This window comes from Apis florea, unplaced genomic scaffold, assembly GCF_048593485.1.
Source record: "Apis florea isolate Af1SG1 unplaced genomic scaffold, ASM4859348v1 contig_2201_pilon, whole genome shotgun sequence".
NCBI lineage: Eukaryota > Metazoa > Arthropoda > Insecta > Hymenoptera > Apidae > Apis > Apis florea.
In genome coordinates, this window is record NW_028256542.1 from 876,512 (window position 1) to 897,500 (window position 20,989).

At 45.1% G+C, this 20,989-nt stretch overlaps 1 protein-coding gene and 1 long non-coding RNA gene across 4 annotated transcripts in view; one reads left to right on the forward strand and one right to left on the reverse strand.

Moving 5' to 3' along the window:
• Nucleotides 1-218: 218 nt before the first annotated feature.
• The window catches only part of LOC105734795 (uncharacterized), a 68,605-nt gene continuing 47,834 nt past the window's right edge, over nt 219-20,989 (forward strand). Inside the window, exons 1-2 of one of the 3 annotated variants that reach the window (XM_086917446.1) lie at nt 219-1,182; nt 13,726-15,205. In XM_086917446.1, the coding sequence (XP_086773572.1) occupies nt 14,108-15,205 (1,098 nt within the window). In that variant the 5' untranslated portion in view covers nt 219-1,182; nt 13,726-14,107. Of the gene's footprint in view, nt 1,183-1,322; nt 1,703-3,022; nt 3,386-13,725; nt 15,206-20,989 lie in introns of those variants that run through there. The other 2 variants (XM_086917447.1, XM_086917448.1) reach the window with 2 other exon arrangements.
• Nucleotides 17,345-20,989, reverse strand: part of LOC147658518 (uncharacterized) — a 193,540-nt gene continuing 189,895 nt past the window's right edge. The window contains exon 3 of the long non-coding RNA XR_015295148.1: nt 17,345-18,089. This is a non-coding gene — a long non-coding RNA (uncharacterized LOC147658518). The remainder of the gene's footprint in view (nt 18,090-20,989) is intronic.

Below are 20,989 nucleotides of genomic sequence, written 5' to 3' on the forward strand. Positions count from 1 at the left end.
CCCTCCCTCCCTCTCTCCCCCCCCCTCCCTCTCTTCTCCATAGGTCTCTTTCTCTTTTCGCCGTCAGTCACACTCGAAACGCACGAGCGCCGGCTATCGGTTTCTCTCCCTCCTGCTCGCTCCCACTTCCCTCTCTGTCGGTTGGCCGGCGTTCGGCGTGTTTAACCTCCCGCCGTCCCACCACGCGCCCCCTCCACCGCAGCCACTAGGCTTCTGTCTCCGTTGGGAGCTCGAGCGGGCCATTCGTTCCGTCTCGTTCGCTCAGTTCCTCTCGTGTTGCGCGCACACGGCCATCCGTCCCTCTTTCTCGCTCCTGAGTAGCGCCGGTGTGTACTCCCGCTGTCACCTGATCGCGGGACGCTTTTCGCGGGTGAGATACCGCTCGGCCACCGAGTCAACCGAGTCTGCCGCCGCCGCCACCGTCGCTCGGTTTTCCACCTCCCGCGCCCCGAACCGCCTCTTCCTTCGGCATCTGCTCCTACTCTCCTCCTTCTTCCTCTTTCTTTCACGGGGCGCGCGCGCTCTCCTTTTCCTTTCCGTCTCGCGCGGACACGTCTCTTGCTGCTCTCTTCCTATACTCGGCTCGTTGCCGCCGCGCGACGTCGAACGTGCGCGCTGGTGGTTTCGCGAAAGGGAAGTTGCGAAACGTTAGAGGAAAAAAGAAAAAGAAAAGAAGGGAAGGCGGGGGGGAAAGAAGCGCGGAAAAGGAAAGGTGGCAAAAAAGGAAAAAAGGAAAGAAAAGAGGGAACATCGCAGAAGGAGAAGGGAAGAAACAAGTGACGAGGATCGAGGCAAAACTATAGAAAAAAAGAGAAAAGTAAAGAAGAAGGAAAGGACAGTGGGAGGGAGAGAGAGGTGCAGGAATACAGGAGGAAAGAAAGACGGAGTATCAAGGTGCGACGACGAGTGGCACGAGAGAGAGAAAGAGAGAGAGAGAGTGAGAGAGAGAGTGAGAGAGAGAAGTGCGCGCCACCGACATCGTCCAACCGCGACTGGCTTGCCCCGATCTCTCGCCTCTTCTTCCTCCTTTCACGGATCTTCGCCGGTGCACACGTCTGAAGCCGACCGACTGGAGAGGGAGGTGACACTTTCGGAACGTGGACACGCGGCACGCACGGATCGTCACGCTGGATACGTGAGGATCCAGGAGAACTACGCTTGGCTACTGGTGCTCTCGTGCAGGTCGGTGATATAGTAGTGTGTTGTTTGTGTGTTGTGTATAGCCGCGCGCCGCGTCAAGTGTTCCGCGAGTCGCGCTTCTTCTTCTTCTTCTTCTTCTTCTTGTTTTTTTTTCTTTCTTTCTTTCTTTCTTTTTTTTTTTTTTTTTTTTCACTTCTCATCTTCGACTCTTCGGTTCGTGCCGTGTTTTGTTTTCTTTCTTTCTTTTTTTTTTTTTTTTTTTCACTTCCGCGCGCTCAGCCAACGTTTTCTCTCTTCTCGCTCTTTCCCTTCTTTTTCTCGCGGCTGTGCCGCCAGACGCACGAGCAGCATATATCGGCCAGTCTCGGTGATCGTCGCGACCACGACAGCCGCAACGACGAACGTTCACAACGACGAATGCAAACAGTGAGTGTGCGTGTCTCCGGTGTGTCTGTGACCCGTCTACCATCTCTTTATTTTTGTTTTCATCGCGGTGTCGGTGCTGCGTGACGACCGATAACACCGCGATTTCTGAGATTCGAAAAACCGTGGCGGTTTAAAGGTGCGTTGAGCTTTTTTTCTTTTTTTTTTTCTTTTTCTTTTTCTCCTTTTCTTCTTCTTCTTCTTCTTCTTCTTCTTCTTCTTCTTCTTTCTTTTTCGTTCACGGCCACGTTTTACGGCTCGTTAAAGCTCACGGAATCGTCGCGCCTCGACGTAGTCCCCCATGAATATGGAGATGAACGGTCGCCCGTCGATCCTTCGTCTCCCTTTCTCCCGCCGCCTTTCTTTCTGGCCTGTCGTCCCGTAGCAGCCGTCGTCGTCGTCGTCGTCGTCGTCGTTGTCGTCGAACGATGACGTGCTCGAGTTTCTTTCGAGAGTTCGCACGCGACCGCCGCGGTTCACCCGTCGCGCGTGACAACACGCGACGCGAAATCGTGCTATCGTCCACAACCTGATCCGACCACCGACATTTATCCGTGCTGAAAAAAAGTGTCACGAGGAAAGTGTTGCCCGATCGGCCACTGACAGCACGCTGTCGCGCGTGTGTCACGCTTTCACGAGCCCGAACCGGCGGCGTGTCGAACCGTGAACGAATCCGTCACCCGATTTTCGACCAACTTCGTGATTTCTCGTCACGAATTTTTCCATTCCCCCCTCCCAAAAAAAAAAAAAAATGATCGGATCCTTTCTGTGAAACCTTCTGTGAAACGCAATTCAGTGTTACTGAACTCGTTATATATATATATATATATTTTTTCAATTGAGGTTCGAATCCAACTCCGTCCGAAATTCGATCGAGCGAATTCCTTTTTGCACGATCACGATCGGCGACGTGTGAAATGAAATTCGTTGGAAAACGATTTTTCGAACGAATCTATTCCCAGAAGACAGGAGTGGAAGAATCGAATTCTCGTGATAAAAAAGGATCGATTTCGTGGGAACGATTTCTCCCATAGCGATGAAGAAGACACCGGGGAGAGAAGAAAGGGAGGAAAGAGGTAACGGTGGAAGGTGGTAGAAAAATCGGTTGGTGGAAGGCTTGGAGAAAAGTTGAAAGAAGTTGCGGTAGTGGTGGGAGGGAGGGAGGGAGGGAGGGAGAGAGAGAGAGAGAGAGAAACGCCGGGAGTCGTGGAGATAGCGGCATCCGTTTCGGTTGCGGGACGGTCGCCACACCCGCCCGTTTGGGAATTCAACTTACTGCCGCTCGGGACACCCGAAGCGTTCGACGTTTTCTCCACGGTGTGTGTAACGGTCGGTATGACGAGAGGCCGGCCGTTCGCGGTGGATTAGATCCCGACCGGCGCAGAAATCGCTGGCCCACACCGTCTCTTTCGCTTTTCCGCGCTCCGCTCCGCGTTCCACCAAACGTGCGAACCGTTTGCGAGAAGAAACGTGACGAATCGTTCGTGGATCGTTGTGCGTGGAGAGAAGGAATTGGTGATTGAAACGAGAGATCGATTTTTCGAAAGAACCATTTTCTCTCTCTCTCTCTCTCTCGATTTTTTTCTCGATTCGAGAAGATACAGTGCTTCGAGATTTGATAGATTGTGTTTGGACGGAAAATCGTTGAAAATCGGCGCGATCGATGTGAAGAAGATCGGAAGAAGGTGGATTTTTCAGTGGTGTGTTCTGTTGTTCAGTTCGATCGATTCGGTTGAAATTGACAAAATTCCATCGAGGATCGAGGAATGGAGGTTCCTGGGAGAAACTAGGAGTTAGAGGTGTTTTCTCTTTCGGTTTTTCGGTAAGGTGATCTAATTATTTCATTCTTTTTTTTTTCGCTCGTCCAGTTGGATCGAAGGTTTCGTTCGTTCTCTTTTTTTTTTTTTGCGTTGTCGCTACGCGTTGAACGCGTTTAAAGTGATTAAACGCGTCGAAAGATAATACGTACTTAGTTTTACTTATTTACGTCGAACGGAATAAAGATTGAAATTTGGATCTGATCAAATTAAGGAAGATCGAGTTAAAAAGTATCGCGTAGGCAGAAAAGAAAAAAAGAGCAGAATTGCGATTAAACCGGAAGAGGAAATGTAATGATCGTATCCAAGTATATAAATTGTGAGTCAAGTGTCAAATTCGAAGACCTTGATCCATATTTAAAAAGTTTTTTTTTTTTTTTTTTTTTTTTTTTTTTTCTTTAAAAATATTGCTTATTGCACGCGTATCATTTTTTAAACACGTACATAATATAAATTAACTCGATTAATAATACGCACGACACGAGATAACTCGATCGAGCTACGAGAGATCGGGATCGTAAAGAAAAAAAAAGAAGTCTTGAGGAAGAAAGAATCATCGCGATATCGCGCAATTTACCTTGAGAGAAATATTTCGTCCGCATCGTTCAATTTGGACGCGAGAATCGCCCGTGAAATGAAAAAACACGAGGAGAGGGAGAGGGAGGGGGGGGAGGAGGGAGGGAGCAAAAAAGCGAAGAAACGCGGAGAATCGAGTCGCGCAAAAAAATTCCAATCGAGGCAGGAAAAATATCAAAGCGCGGCGCAACGAGTGTCCCCGTCGAGTTGTCGAGTCGAGGTCTCGAAAGTTTCCCTGACGCACGGATACGCTCGGCTATCCCGCTGCCTCTCGAATATCCCGTCCCCCACGCTTGCCCCCCCCCTCTCTCTCTCTCTCCCTCTCCCTCGCCCCCCACCCCTCAACGAGGAACTCGACAAAAATTCTCGAACCCTCCAACCCTCGAAGTTTTCCAGAAGCCGCACACCTCTGCCCGAACACGGATCTCTCGCCCCCTTCATAGATCAATAGTCTAGGTAAACACGTTACTCGCGGCAGACTGCATCCCGACACGGCTCGGAAACTGCCAAAAGTGCAACGTATACCGGGGACCAACAGGCAGGATTGCCCTTTTCCGCCCTTAACTTTCCGCTCCGCATCCGCTTTTGCACCCTCCACCTTCCGGACAGACCCGGCTCGTATCGTCGAAAATCGTCGAAAATGGGAATTATCACGTTAATTCGTTAATTAACGACGCGAATCAGCGAAAAATTAAGCTTCGTACAATAAACAATGGGTTGGAAGAATTTTAAGAATTCGTGACGGGGGAAACGTTTCGATATTCGGAGGATATTTTTTTTTTTTTCATTTCTTTCTTCTTTTCGATATACGAAAAAAACACGGGATATTACACGTTTGTATCGCATAACAAGGAAATTGACACAAGAGGCGTTTACCGAGTCGAATACCGAGTCCACTGTCTTAAACCTATTATTCCATCCAAAATTGTCCAACGTATCAACGACAGGAGCGAAGAAAAAAGGCGAGCGAGAAAAAGACGCGGCAAAAAAAAAATTCCCTGGAGAGAGAGAGAGAGAGACTATCGGTTCCGAAAGAACGCAGAGAGCGGTCCGGTGGTTGGGGCACGATGGCGCGACGAATCGAGCAGAAAAGTGGGCGCCGCTGGGATATCTCTCTTTCTCCCTCTCCCTGTTTGTCTCCCTCTCTGTCCGGCTTGCGAAACCGATCGAGGAAAGGAGGGGGAGGGTCGGGTCGCGTCCTGCGCGGGAAACGGCCAGCCAAAAGCGGCGCGTTACTCGCGTGCGTGCGTGCGTGCGTACGTCGGTGCGTGCGTGCGTGCGTGCGTGCGTGCGTGCGTGTGGCTCGTGGTGCGCGCCTGTATATAGAGGCGCTTGGATGGCCGCGGGCCACGGTAGAGGTGTACGGTGGTAATACAGTGGCCATGCGAGCTTGATTACACATTGCGATCACGAGTGTTCCACGAGCGGGCGGACATAAGGCCTTTTGTCACACCATGGCCTGCGGGCAGGAAGCACGTAGCGTGACACCGGGCTGCCTCGGCTGTGCAACCGGCACCCACATTATATACGCTGCGCGTATAATACGTATATGACTGCGGGTGGGACGAAGGCGGAGGGAGGGGAGGGAAGGCCGACGAAGAGAGGTAGCCCAGCCAAGGCAGAAGAATATGTGTGAACACACGCTGGAACGAGGCGAACGGACAGAGAGAGCGAGCGAGCGTGCGTGGAGGGGGAAACGGTTCAGGGTAGAGGACGCGCCATAATACTCGGTGGTCCCATGCCGGTACGTGACTTGTGTGCCGCTTTAAGCCGCCGTGTCCCGAGAACGCGAACCCGGTTTCTTCGCCACCTAAAGGAGCGCGCGCGGCTGCTATTGCGCGCGGCGGCCGGGTTATTGTATCCGGTATCGGGCGGCAGGCCGCGCGAGTTTCGACCACGGTAATCGATTGCGCTCTCGGGGCCGGTGAGTTGTGCGGCGTGGCGGCAAATTGCCGAGAGGCTCCGTTTAGCGGGCCGCCTCGCGGAAAATCGGGACGCGTTACCTCGACAGGAGGGTGGGGAGCGGATTACGAAAGGAGACGGATTAGGAGAGGGCGTGCGAAGGACGGAGGGATCTCGAAATTGGTTGTGAATTTCAATGAATACGTCCATCTTTGAAAATTATTGATTTTAAAATTTTTAAAACTGGATTGTCATCGCTTCACTAGACAGACTCGAGATTAGAATCGGAATTTCTCGAGAATAATTTTTTTTTTTACGAAGAATAATTTTTTCATCCTTCGAGATTAGAGATCATACGAGTCGAAGAATGAATTAGAAATGGGACGTGGGACGAATGGATCGTGTTCGAAGGGGGAAGAGAAGAGAAAGTGTTTAAACCCCCTTTCGAAGGGAAAATTAGAATCGACGCGAAAGATTTAAGGGTTCCGAGGAAACGAGCGGCGGTTCGTGGAAAAAAATCCACAACGCCTTTGGGATGATTGTTGTCGTTCGCAGTCGCAGCTGAATCGATGAGGAAGGAGCGCGCCGCGTTCTCAGGACGGAAGTGGGACGGGGACGGGTCGTGGAAAATCGGTAGAGACGATATTTCTTGCTGTCTTGACGGGCGACTCGCCACCGGCGAGGGGAGGGGAAAGTTTTTTCCTGCTAAAAATTGAGAAAAATTCCACGCGCGATCGGATCACCCGTTTACGCGCACGTTTGATGAGATCGTGCGTTCGAATCGAGACTCGAGATTAAATTGGCGAGAGGAGGAGGAGGTTCCGTTCGAGAGAGATCGTGCCGCGTGGAAAGAATGTAATCTTCGATTCGAAATTGTACGAGGTTTGCAATTAATGAAACCTCGGTCGGGAGAAAAATTTACCAGTTTCAGCAGGTATCTAGATATCTCGAAGCGAGAAGAGGTAGTCGTGGCAAATGTAACGTGAAAAATTTCCATGATAATGGATATAAACGTCTGTTTTATCCAGAAGTTAGATGAACGGATAAGCACGCGATAGAAATTTTACAGAGATCAAATTAGTACTTTGCGTTTCTTTTTTTTTTTTTTTTTTCTTTTTTTTTTCTTTTTTTACGTATACACACACACACACACACACACACACACATACACTGTGTATCAATTATTTTTCCCAGACACATGCGTATACACAGGTATTCTCTTCGGCTCTCTCGTTAACCCGTACATACGGGTTCATCGCCCTCAAAGGGTTAATAATACACGGGGAAATAACAATATGCGTTATGGTGAAAATCGATGATATTTTCAATTAAACCTGAAACAAAAAAAAAAATAAAAAAAGAAAGAAAGAGAAAAAGCGTAATCTTTACTTTTGAACCGAACGATTAGTCGTTCGATTGAACGATTGCTTATTAAATTTCATCGTGCAGAAACGATGTATAGACACGCGCGCGCACGTATATTCGAATTTTACCACGATCTAATCCTAAAAGAAAAAAGAAAAGAAGAAGAGGAGAAAAGAGAAAACAACGTCACCTGCCAAAGACTTGTTGCGTTCCTCCATACGTACGATAAGAAGAATCGTTTCGTTCGAGGCGTTGCGTGCCGAGGCAAAAATCGGGAAAATCGCGATCCCGCCGTTCGCGCGAAAGGTGACGTGTCGCCTTCAATTTTCTCGATTCCTTTGCGCGATTAACGTCCTCGACGCCCGCGCCGTTTCGGTGTCGAGTTCGTTCGTTCGTTCGTTCGTTCGTTCGTTGGTTCGTTTCCCGGCCGCTCCAATTTTACCCGCGCTGCGCGCACCGCATTCCTTCGATCGTTCGCGTACGGCGTTTTCCGTACTGCTGAATTCCATTGAGGATATAATTTCAAAGATCCGTGTCTTGCGTATCTTTGATAGGGGAGGAAGGGGAGGAGGAGGAGGAGGAAGAGCGTCCGATTATATAGCGTAGTGTAGCGGAGTACACAGCGAGGATCTTGGCTCTGCTATTCTTCTCTGCCTTAATTTCGATTCATTGATGCTAATATTCCGGCCGACAATAACACAACGGTAACGATCGCAAAGAGAGGCAAATTTTTCTCTTTTATCTATTGCATTTATCTTACGGATATCGTTTCTTTCTTTCTTTCTTTCTTTCTTTTTTTTTTCTTTTCGAATTCTCGTTATTATTATCGTTTAGGTTATGAATTTGTTCGAGAGTTATATGTCATAGTTTGGGAGGGGGGGGGGAGAGGAGGAATCGATATAATTTGGAACGAAGGAGATTTTCGGATCGAAAAATGTCCGCCTGCTCTTTTCAGAACTCTCTTTTGTAAATGTGCGTGTAAATTTTTCTTTCTGAAGAAAAAAAAAACAAGATTCTTCTCGGTATATTATAAAAATATTCGTGGAGAGAACAGAGAGAACAGATTTGCTTGCATCCGCGATCTTCCGAAAGCAACTTTGGAGCGTGAAAGAGCGTTTATTCGCTTCCTTCCTTCCTTCCTTCCTTCCTTCCTTCCTTCCTTTTCTCTTCTTCTTCTTCTTCTTCTTCTTCGTTTTTCTTTACTATATTTTCGAACGAACAAGAACTTTTTACAAAACGACAGTTTTTTAACATTGACACAACCGGATGTAAAACAATATGGTCTACCGATTCCTTAAAAAAAAAAGAAAAGAAAACGCCATTGTGTGAAGGAAATTCACCGATTTCACAAATTCTCGAAACGGGGTATACAAACGGTGTACACGCCTATACCTGTTCTTCAAACACGAGCTATTATTTAGTTCCACTATGAAATAATACTATGAAAAATATTTTTCCAAAACGAAACGTTTACTCTCTCGAAAACAAAAGATCATCTTCCAACACGGAAATTCTCTCGCCAACACGAGATTATTGACACGTTCCTCGATGATCAATTATTACACCCTCGTCTCAATCAATCCCATCCACAATTTCCACCACTTGCAAGCACGTATCATCAAACGTACATATCCAAACAAAATTGCGAAATAGTGATGAATAGTTTCAAGATCTACTGAACGTTGAGACGTCAAAATTGTCACAACGAACATACTTGTCCTCCATGTATTTCCATCATCATTATTATTTCCCGAATTAATAATTTAATTCGTGTATCGATAATGATGATCAAAGAAAAAAAAAAACTGGAAAGAAAAGGACAGTTCTTCCTGCCGAAGCGCGAAAAAACTATTCGTTTTCGAGAATATGCGTCCTTCCCCCTCTCCCCGCCCCGATTTTCATTCTTTGGTCGCGCAATCTTTGATAATGACGCCGAAGATAATTTACAGTAAGCTACGCTGGCCTTAAGCCGCCAGCCGCGCTGAAGACCTCGTTTCTGCCACCTAGAGGAGCTCGTGGCTGTATCGTGGCGAGGCTATCGGCCTCGTTCCATCGGTTTCCCTCCTCGGACACTCTTCGTTATCGTTTCACCGTGGATCGTAATTCCTCACGATCGATTTCCACGACAGGGAGATCCTCCTCCCGTCCTCGATCGGTGGCTTATAATATCCACTTGGGGGTTGGGGGAAGGGGAAGTTTTTTTGGAAAGAAATTGTGATCGGAAAAAAAAAGAGAAACACATTATAGAAAGGATGGGGGAGGTGTATGGAACGGAGTGATGAAAAGTGAAATTTTGTGAGCAGGATTTTTTTAATATTTATGAAACTTCCTTGCGTAGATATAAATTTGGTTATTTTTTTTGAAGATCTTGGCGGATGGAAATAGAAACATTCGGTGATTGGAATTTTTTTATTTTTCCTTCTAATGTAACGATTTAACCTTTGATCCAAGTTATTCTCTCTTTCTTTTGTTTCTTAAGCGATGTTATTTTATTATCAAGCGTGAGTAATTAGAACGTGTCAGAAGTGAAAAGTGAAACTATATACTACACTTGTGTAATATCGTACAGGGAGGCCGAAAATAGTCGATCGGCTCGCGTAATCTCCATCCCAAAATAGTTATCGAAATTCCCAGAAGACAAACTTTCGACCGTTTGTTGCCGGCCAATGCTTACTCTCTTAATGAGAGAGAGAGAGAGAGAGAAAAGAAAAAAGAATCGATAGACTTTGATATTTAACGAGTTACGTTAATAAGAATCGTGACTCAAGTGTTGAACGTCACCGACACGTGTGTACGTGTGATATTTGCTAAAAATCTTGGGAAAAGATCTAATGAATCAGATGTTGAAAGAAAGAAAGAATCTATAAATTGAGTCAAATTGCTAGAAATAAATAGTAATAAAAATTTTTCACGACATTACGACGGTATCGCGTAAATGTAAAAAAAAAAAAAAACCAAGGCTTCCGTTCAGAAATTAAGTCGAGTTAAAATTATCATCTTAATTGCTTTTTTTTTTCTTTTTCTCTCTCTCTCTTAACGATATCTTCGAAATAGATCAATGGGATCGACAAGATAATATCTATTTATAAAGTTCCATAAATTTTGTTTCTTAAGCAACAGATCTTTTTTTTTTTTTTTTTTTTTTCGATAATATTCGTAAATTCTTCTTACGCGATTCTTTCAAATTTTCAAATTCTCGAAAAAAAAAAATGCAACAAAATTATATGTGAAAAATGTGAACTCAACTTTCGCGTTAGAGTAGTAGTTTTAAACATGTCAATGGGAATTCTCTCTCTCTCTCTCTCTCTCTCTCTCTCTATATATATATATATATACTTCTCTTTCTCTCCTTTCTCTTTCCGTTTCACTTGTTATCTAAAGGAGCGTGGATACATCGCCGCGAGTTCATTATACGATCCAGGCTATCGCGACGTATGGTCCGCGATCGGCCTTATTGAATTAGCGTCGAGTTTGCTTCGCGATTATCTGACACGGCCTATCTCTCTCTATATACTTGCAGTTCGTTACGGTTGTCGTGTCGTTCGCGATAATTACGAAGACGAAATTTGGTTCGGAATCTTTAATTTTAATTTTAATCTCGATACTTTTCGTTCTATCGGTGAACACGTGAATTTCCAAGAGCACAAGCACGAGGATGCTTTTGCTATAAAGTATAATTATTTATTCAACATATGTGAACAAAATTTGTTTATTATAATTAATTTGATCAAGCGACAACGACAAGAGACTCGTGCATGTAAAAAAAAAAAAAAAAAAACCATTTATTAGACAAAATTTAACTTGAAACGCGAAACCCCCCTCCCCCCCCCCCGACGGTTTTCCCATCGAAGAAGAAATTCGTCTCGACTCGATCGTCGAACAGACCGTCGCGTCGCGGAGGTTAGTTTGATCTGAGATAGGGCGTATGGAATCATGGGACGTGAACGGTGAAGCGCGCGAGGCGCGACGAGGGAACGCTAAAAGTTGGCCTCTCCATTTTCGTGAACCGCTTTCCCACTTTCTCTCTTGTCTTTTCTCTCTCGTTCGACTACGTGACGTGGTGGTTCACGGACGCGATTGTAATTAAGAGACACGATTCGAGACGTGACTTCGAGTCTATTATATATTTATATCCCGAATAATAACTGAACGAAAATATATTTCAGAAAATCAAAAGAAGAGAAAAAGAAAAAAAAAAAAAGAAAAATGTTTTACACGATCGATCGATCGATCTTTGAACAAAATGTTCGTTTCTCGCTTTATCAATTATCTTAATCATTTCGAAAATTTTCGAAAATAAGGAAAAAGAATAAGGAAAGAAAGAAGAAGAAGAAGAAAAAAAAAAGAATGTTGCACGCTTCGCTACTTTGCCAACGACTCGTCAGCACAGTGGAAGCGATCACGACACGCGAAGGAAGTCGGTGGCTGGTTAAATAACCGGTTTCCTAATTCGCCGCGCCACCGTCCGAGTCGCGCTCGTGTCTAATTGCATACCATTTATGTCGCGCGGCCGTTCTAACACCTGTCTTACGAAAATCCATTAGCGACGCGCATGCACGAGCCCGAATAGTCGGGTGACGTGCGAATTTGTAGCTTCGTGGCTGAACGACAACCGACGACCCACCATTACAATCCCCTCCCAATCTCCTCCCCTACCCTCCCCCTCCACCTTCCTTTGCTCCTTTTCCCACTGTTTTCGAGCCTTTGCAATGCTCTCGAGGACGAACGTGGTTTCACGTGTGACGGAAACGCGGCTCGCTTACACCGTGGCGAAGAATCTTTCGTCTCTGTATCGATCTCGTTAAACGTTTCGTTGGAACGTTTAAAAAACATCGACGCAAGTGTTTTTCTCCTCTTCGCATCTTATCTTTTCAATTTTCGACTCAACGAAAGTAACGATGAAGTTTTTTTTCGACGGCGCTCGTCTTTTTTTTTTTCTTCTTCTTCTTCTTTTTTTTTTTTACGGTATTCTCTTTTTTTGAGGTTAGGAAGAAAGGAATAATATCTTTAATGGAAGGAAGTTTTTACCGTTAACTAGGAAACACTGTTAAAGGTTGTAGAGGCGCGTTACGATGATAGACGGGAAATGCGTTTCGCGTTTATAATACTTTCTTTCACCGGGGTTAATCCTGACGGACACCCAATCCTTTGACAGTCTTCTCGAACGAGATAAGGATTCTGACGTGCTGACAAGTCTCTCTCTCTCTCTCTCTCTCTAACCTCGTTAATACGACATTTTCTCTTATTGAAATTGATACTAATTGTTGTCGTTATTTTATTTCATTTTTCTATTATCACGGTATTACGGGAGAAAAAATATTACGAAAGAAAAATTTGTATACTTTAATGGAAATTGCGAAATTGTAAAGTCGGTTTCACGGTTCAAAAATTGCATTTTGAATTTTGAAACGGCAAAATACGAAGTATGTACATAAGGAAAGATAAAAAAAAAAAGAACTCGAATTTCAGGGCCGTGCAATGTTAATTTTCAATTGTTATGCCGTTTATGCAAATGTATTGAATGAGACATGGATATATAACATGGGAAATATATTTTTACGCGACATTATTATATTTCTTAACCTCTGAAAATGGAACGATTCGATTGTGTGTAGATATTTTCGGACACGTAGTAATAATTTGTAACTTTAAACAAGTTTTTTTCTTTTTTTAAATTACCTTTGATTTTTCATCAAAGTTGTAATACATACTTTATCACTATATCAATTACAATTTATTTAGGTCTAAAGATCCCTTAAACCCTGAGATCCCTACACACCTTTTTTTTTTCTCTTCAACCCAAATAATCTTAAATTACTTTTATGTAATCAACAGAGGATTCCATTAACTTTTATTGTAAAATGACTATAAACATATTTTAATATTAACACAACAATATTAATGCAATTTTGTTTTAATATTAATTCTTTCGCCACGCTGGAATTGCACGCCAGTTGTTGATATTGTACGAGAGTTGAGCCACGAGTACATACACATTTTTTATTTAAACAGCATGTAAATTAAACGAAGTAATTGTACAAAAAAGAAAAAAAAATCTCAGTTAGCATATAAATAAATCGAATTAGAGTTGTTGATCGAGGCAAAATTTTGACGGATATCATTTTTAATCCATAGATTAAGATGATTTTTAACAACCTACTTACGATTCAAATAAATATAAATCTACTATCAAAAATGTTGTTCCTAATAAGTAAATGACTACGTGTCATTTGATACAGAAATCTCAAATATTCGATCGATCCAAAAATGAGAGAAGAAATTTTTCTCTCGGCAGAGAGAAAGGAGGCGAGCAAGATCGATTTCTAATATTTAAATTTCAGCATCGCGTTAATACCCTGTATCCGCCGATAGGTTATCCACCTACATACTTGGCCAGTCCATTAGCGGAGCCGGCCTCATTTAAACCTCGTTTCCGTCGGTTAATAGTGCATAGCTAATTCCACTTGTCACACGTTCCATTGCTCTTTTACTTTTTTTTCAGCCGAGGCAACTCGTACGCGAGAACTCGTACGAGTCCCGATTTTCCGGACGCGGCGTCATCCCGACACGAGAACGACTGGACCACGGACATCGTGGACGTCGATAATACAACAACCCGGTCCGACAAGCACACACAACCGACAACCCTCGGCTCGGTGTGGCATCGGTCGTCTCGTGTATTTCGTCCCATCTGTGCGCGCGTGTACGTGTCTGTGCTGCGTGTGTCCGTCTGTCGGCGCGTGTACCCGCGTACGAACGATAATGCTGGCGGCTGACGGTTTCGGTGATCGACGACGACGCGGCCGGTGAACTAGTGACAGTGTGAAATCGATCGTCAGCAGGGAAACCGGCTAGCGGTCGGCACTAAATATACCCGAGGAATAATGGCCAGCGCGACAATGGGACTCCGTCGCAGAGTGCCAGTGAACAATTCCCCGACCCCGTCGGGACAATCCGCGTCGGCCACTGGCTCGTCCGGCAAACGTTCAAGGTCCGAGAACAACAACAGCCCGTCCCACGGTAATCTGAACTCGATGAACGCGAGTGCACGAGACGAGCCACCTACCAAGAAGTCACGTGGTACATCGACGAACGCGACTAAAGCGACATCTTCGTCCTCCTCGAACGCGTCGTCGTCACCCGAGACGAGTCCCTCGTCGAAAAATCGTGGCGGTTCCGTGTCGAGATCCGGGAACGCGCAAAATCCGAAAACGTCCACGACATCGGTGTCCACGTCGGACGCTGTGTCCAGTAACAGTGTGCTGTCGAGCAGTTGGCAAACCACGAACATGTCCGACGTGTCTACGTACGCTTCCGTGGCTGGATTGAGCATGGCCTCGAGTCCAACCGCCGGTCTGTGCGCCGGTAGTCTCAGCATGCCCACCCCGATACCCTACATGTCTTCGTCCATGGCCACGTTCGTGGGAAACGCGACGAACCTGGGCAAGAGCTCGTCCGTTTCGTATCTCGACATTTCGAATATGACCGGTGGCTCGTTGAGCTCGGCCGCTTCCGGATTGACCAATGCCTACGTCGGGAATGGAAACGGTGGCAACGCGATGGACTCGAAGAACGGCGGCGTGCCCATGCCGTTCCCTGGAATCGCGGCCGGTGTGAACGGGACCGGTTACGGGATGCAAAAGGGACAAGCGGAGAACGCGAGTCTGCCGAAGAAGTTTCAGAACGATAGCATGTTCAACGCGTATCAACCGTGGGTGATCAAAACGTACGGTGATTTGGCGAAGACGAAGACGATCACGATTAAAAAGTACGCGCGTATATTGCGAACATTGAGAGGTGAGGAAGTGAACAGTGCGGAGAACAGTAAGTTTCGATTCTGGGTGAAGAGCAAGGGGTTCCACATCGGGCAGCCGGAAGGATACGACGCGAAACCGGCGGACAGGATTATCGGGCGTCACGCGGTGACGAGTCCCGGATTGGATCCACCGTTGTACGTGCCCACACAGTTGCCGCATAACAAGGTGAGTAACAAGTCTCTGTTTCTGGTGTAGAGATTATCGTGCGTGCATTTCTCACGGAATGCCGTTGAAGCGGAATATAAGCGAACAGTTCCGGGGAATTGCAAATAACACGGGAAAACGCGAGATCTCTGATCATCTGTTTAAATGATTATTCGATTTTATACATCTATTTGTTTTCGAAAGATATTGAGACATGAGGGTTTGCGCGAGGATCGTCTTATGCTGCAAGTTTAATTCAAAATCTTATACAGTTTGTACTGTGGAGTAAATGGCGGGTAGGATTTGTAGGTTAGGTTTGGAAATTTTTTTTTTTTTTTTTTTCTCTCTCTATCAAAGCGAATGTTAAAAAGCGAAATTTTATTAAATTTTATCACGGGTCGTTGATTATTTATATCGTAATATCGTAATAAAATTTCGTCGTGAAAGAAAAAAGCAAGAGAAAAATGAAATTCCGAATAAGATAGATCCGACTCGTTACCTGCGAATCGAGGTAAAACGAAATGTATCTCGAAATCACAAGTGGTGGAGAATAGTTGGTAACCAAATCTTTCGAAGCAAGCTGCGCTAAAAATACTTCATATTGAGTTCGCACATTTGTCCGACACCACACCGAATATACTCTAACCACGTATAAACACACTTCAGTCTGTTTCGGTTCAGTTACGCTCATAGTCATCGTTTTTAAACTTTGCTTCGCAAGCATTGGGCAAACGTGTCGTCGTCGTCGTCGTCGTCGTCGTCTCGTCCACCGTGAACATCGTTCGATTTCTAATAATAAATAGATTCAATCGCACGTTTTGAACGATTCTTAAAAATTCTCATCGAATCTAATCTAACAATCGAAATTATAATCCAGCTGAAACAAAACAAAGTATAGTACGCAAATATCAATAAAACATGACGTAACGTAAACATTCGCGAGCAGTGATCGAATACTCGAATCTTGGTGTCTTCAATTCAAATTAAAAATTTGACGGCCAACGAAGATACAGGTGGTTGATCGAAGAGTATCCAACGACAAGCCTCGTATCCAACGCGACCACGTATCACGATCCATGAAAACTCGCCATAAAACCGGCAATGCTCGGAAGTTGTCGCGTTTAAACGCTTTCGCGTGAGGGCGCTCAAGTGCCGAGCTGTCGACCGCGAACGTTTTCTCGCGGTGAATTCGCGCGGCGAATCCAATGGGGTTACGGGGGTCGAGAATTTATCTAGTAAGTGGAAAAACCGCGAGAAATCTCGGGCGGCACGGTTGTCGGGAAAATGAATCGCGAGTTGGGTGTTATACAACGAGGCGGGATAAGGCGAAAGAAAAAGAGCGAGACGGGAAAGGTGGAGGAGGGAGAGGTAGTAGTAGAAAAAGAGAAGAGAAGAGAAGGCAGTCGGATAAGGTGGCTTGCTTAATTACATCTAATTACACGGACCGTATAGGCAGCGCTGGTGGCCGATGGCGTGTCCGCTGTTCGTCCAACGTGAACAAAGCCTCGAGCAACGGCGCTTCGATCCGGTTGCCTCGATGCTTCCTTTTAACCGTTTCAACGCCTACGGCTCTTTGCAGAAATCTGATCGAAAAGTATCGAGAAGTCCGATCAAGATGTTTCTCTATTTATAGGAAGGATAGTTGGGAAGATAATTTTTAACCGTGATACGGCTCTTCGAGACGTATTTTCAATTCAAGTTTCAAGTTTTCTTCGATATTGCTAATTAATATTCGTGATTATTGATTTATATTATCTTGTCGTTTTTTTTTTTTCTCTCTCATACGTAATCATTCTACATCAATTTTTACGCAACAACTTTCAACTTATACGCAATATATATATATATTTGTGAATGTGAGAATGATTCGTGATGATTCTCTTCGTTCGAATTACATATTTCGGATCGATTTTAATGATAGTTTTGAAAATGTGAGCGTGAAGTGTAGAATGTGCGAGCGAGGTATTAGTTTGATACTTGAACGGTTAAGATTTGCTCGTTGTCGTCGTTCGCTGGGGTCTCTCTTCACGTAACGTCGCTTCCGCGAAGTTTCGTCACGAAGCGATTACGTTCTCCGTCTCTCAGAATCCGTGGACGGATTCCTTCGTTACAGAGATATAAACGGACGAGAGGATATTGAAAGTTGAAGTTTGAGGCGAATAGAAATGAGAGAGGAAAGGAGGCTGAGGTCGGAAAGCATTTATCGATGGAACAAAAGTAGAACATTTTTAGGTTATGTTTTTAAAAACATTGTTCGAATTGTTTTGTAACTTTTTTTTTTTTTTTTATCACAATCAAAGATGCACTTCGCACACCGCGAAATCTCGTCCATCCTAAAATAATATATTCCTCGAGAAGAGGATCAAAAATTCCGAGCATCATTTTCATCTTTGTCGTCCGACCAGTGTCCCAGATCTCTCTCGATCCACTCTCGCGGCAATTCCCGACGTAACTCGCCGCCGCGGCCTTCGATCTCGGCCAGCTTTAATGGCTCGTCCATTTCTCACGCGCGAGATCGCCGCTGCGGCCCTCTTCTTCCTCGCTCGGGCTCCCATCTCTCGCAAGTGGAACGCGAACGATCTCTGCGAGTCTCGGGAGAGGGAGATACACTCGCTCGCCGCGAAAAAATTTCAGTCACGGGCCGTCGTGATAAATAACCGATAATAAGTTGTCCGACGGAGCGGCGTATGGTAATCCTCTTTTCCGTGGATCGATCTTCCGACAAGAGCGCGAGAGAACGTCCGACGTTGGATATCACCCAGATTGGAATCGATTCTCGAGGCTTTCTTCTCGAGTCGGCGAACACCGTTCCTTGTATTATCGAGAGTTCTCGATCGTCCTCCCGTGGATAGTTGCGCAGACAGGCGTCTCTCTGCGGATAACTGCCGTGGAGTTTTCTCTCCCCCTGTTGAAAGAAGTTTTTAAGAACGTTTTTTAAAACGGAACGAATTCATTTCGAAGAAAAAAAAATTAAAGTTTGTTTTTTCGTGAAAGAGTAAATACTTTTTTTTTTTTGAAAAAGATTTTTGAAGAAGTTTGAGAATGAGAATCGTTAGAAAAATCGAATAGTTAATTAATATAATAACGTTACGTAGTATTCGGATAGTCATTTGACTACATTTGAATACATGTAGCGATTGATATCTCGACTTCTGTACATTTCTTGAAAACACGATTTGTGTGATGTAAAAAAAAAAAGGAAATGATCACCGATTACGAAATGATTGGAATTATTAACATATTGTATCTCTCCTTCGAGATCCTTCGAGATTTTTATATATCGTTTATATTATATATATATATATATATAATACACAAGTTCGTGTGAAAAACTCGTTAATTTCTTCAGTTCAGATCTTACTTCGAGATCACAGATTTACATATTTAAATTGTGTATAATAAAAAAAGTTGGAAATGGATAACTATGACGTTATACGATTTGGAAAAGTCGTAAGGCAGCAATAAATTAATTAAAGAATGAACAACATGGAAAGAAGGAAAACAGTCGAGATACGTTTCACGATTAAAAAGTATTCAGGATAGATAGAAGAACGTACTCTTTCCTGTATTCTAACAATGTCATCGTTCGCGGAAAAATCAAATATATAATTCAAAGATTAAATCAAAAATAATATAACAAAATAAAATAATATATGGATACGGATAATTCGTTTCGCGATCAACGCGTTAAACAAACGGTTAAAACAACGATCCAATAATGCGTAAACCCTTCTTAAACCGAAAAAGTTTCGTCTGCCATCGTACGACATCGACTCAGAAGGCCGCCAGTAGAAGTAAACGAGCGAACGAACGCACGCACGCGCGTTTTCCCGAGGCTTTAGGTCTCGAAACGCGTTCTCAGGCGGCGAGAGAGCGGGGCCGCAGAGCCGGAGAGAGAGGAAATAGCGAAGCACGAGGCGGGAGGGCGGAGGGGAGGGGTGGGGTGGGGCGGGGCGGGGAGGAGGGAGAGAGCGCGAGGCAGAAAGGCAGAGCGCGGCTCGGAGCTATCATTAACGACGCCGCGACGCTTCGCAGCCCAGGAAGCTCTCTCGGATTTACGCCTCTGACGTTCGTAGCGGCGTAAGCGTGGGATTCCAGGCGCGGAAGTAACGCGAGAGAGTGAGAGGAGGAGGGAGGAAGGAGGGAGCGAGAAACGAAGAGCGAGGCAACGAAGGCGGTGGCAGAGAGAGAGAGAGAGAGAGAGAGAGAGAGAGATCGCTTCCCACGGAAGGAAGAGAAACAGAGCAGGCGCATAAAGTTGCCTGGTTCCCTCGTTCATCCGATCCGGATTCAGTTCCGCGTTACTAGTCGCGGCGGAGATCGATCAGGAGAGATGCGGCTCCCGTTCCGTTCGATCCACGATGCTTTATACCTCTCGAATGCCACTCGAATCGTAGAACCGAGAGACGAGGATCTTGGCATCTTGGTTCGAGGTCGATCACGATGCGTTCTTGTCTTTGGCCAAACAAACGGGGGCCACGTGTTCGTCAGAGTTTTAGAGGGAGATATCAATATCAATCGATATCGAAATAGTTCTTTTCTCACGATGACGAAACGAAAAGGAATGAATGCGTGGAAAATAGGAATCCGATGATTTTGAGCGGTTGATTGGGATCGTGATTAGTAGATTAGCGGATGTGTTTCGAGGAAATATTCGAGATTCAGGAATCAGTTTTTCGTCCAAAATTTGAAAAAATTTTTTTTCAATAAGGAGAATAGAAGATTCCTCGTATCTTTTATACAATGTATATTACGGACAATGGACAATCGAAAAACAAAGCAAGTATTTAATTCGAGTACGATAAATTTAATTTCAAAATCCGAGGTCGAAAATGAGAAAAAAAATTTCTATCTCTATCGAATCGAATAAAATCGAAAACCAGCCGATAGTGTCGCCGTTATGATTCCTCTCGTACCCGCAATTCTCCTTTCCTTTTCTAGACGATTTCCCGTCGCCGGGAACCTCTCTCGCGCATTCCTTCTCTTCTCTTTTCTCCGTTCGACTCTCGCCTCTCCGTCTCTCTCTCTCTCTCTTTTATTTTCCTCCTTCTTTTCCTTTATTTTTCCTTTAGTTGCACACGGTGTGTGTGCCCACGGCGCGTAACGACGCCGCTCGAACGCGCCGCCCGTAAAATATTTCTTCGTCGCGATAGTCATTTTTCACGGTTGACCGTCGTCGAGGGCCGCGAGATAACAGTGGCTCACCTCTACGGTATCCGTTCTCTCCCGGCGCGGCGCGCGCTCCCTCGTTCTCTCTCTCGTTGGGTGGCAGAAGAGTAGGTCTGGCCGGCTAGTCATTAGTCACTTTCCGAAGCAGAGGCACAGACAGGCTGCGCCGGTATCCGCTCGCCGCCTTTCCCTCTCTCTCGCTTCCTCGCGTCTCCCCGTTCCCTCTCTCTCTCTCTCTCGCCTCTCCCTTTCTCTGTTCGCACCGCTGCCTTCGCAGGACCCCTTCGCTATCCCTGTCTCGCTCCCTCGGCGACGACGTTCCTTCTCTCGGCCGCGCTTTGCCGCGTCTCTATACCGGCCACCCTCAGCGATGGTTGCGAGACGCGATGGGAACCAGTTGAATTCGAGGAACTTTCGACAGACTTTTGGGGATTTTTAAGAAATCGTAATACGCGTTTTATACAACTATAAAAAAATTATATACTCGTCGCTACTTTCGCTCGTGTCTCGTCGTTATTTTCGAATTAAATTAAATCGTCGAATAGATGGATAGATTTTTAGAGAATATAGAATGTTTTTTTGGAAATTTTGATTATATGGTACGAGATAGCGAGGTTAAATCGTTTAAATCGTTTA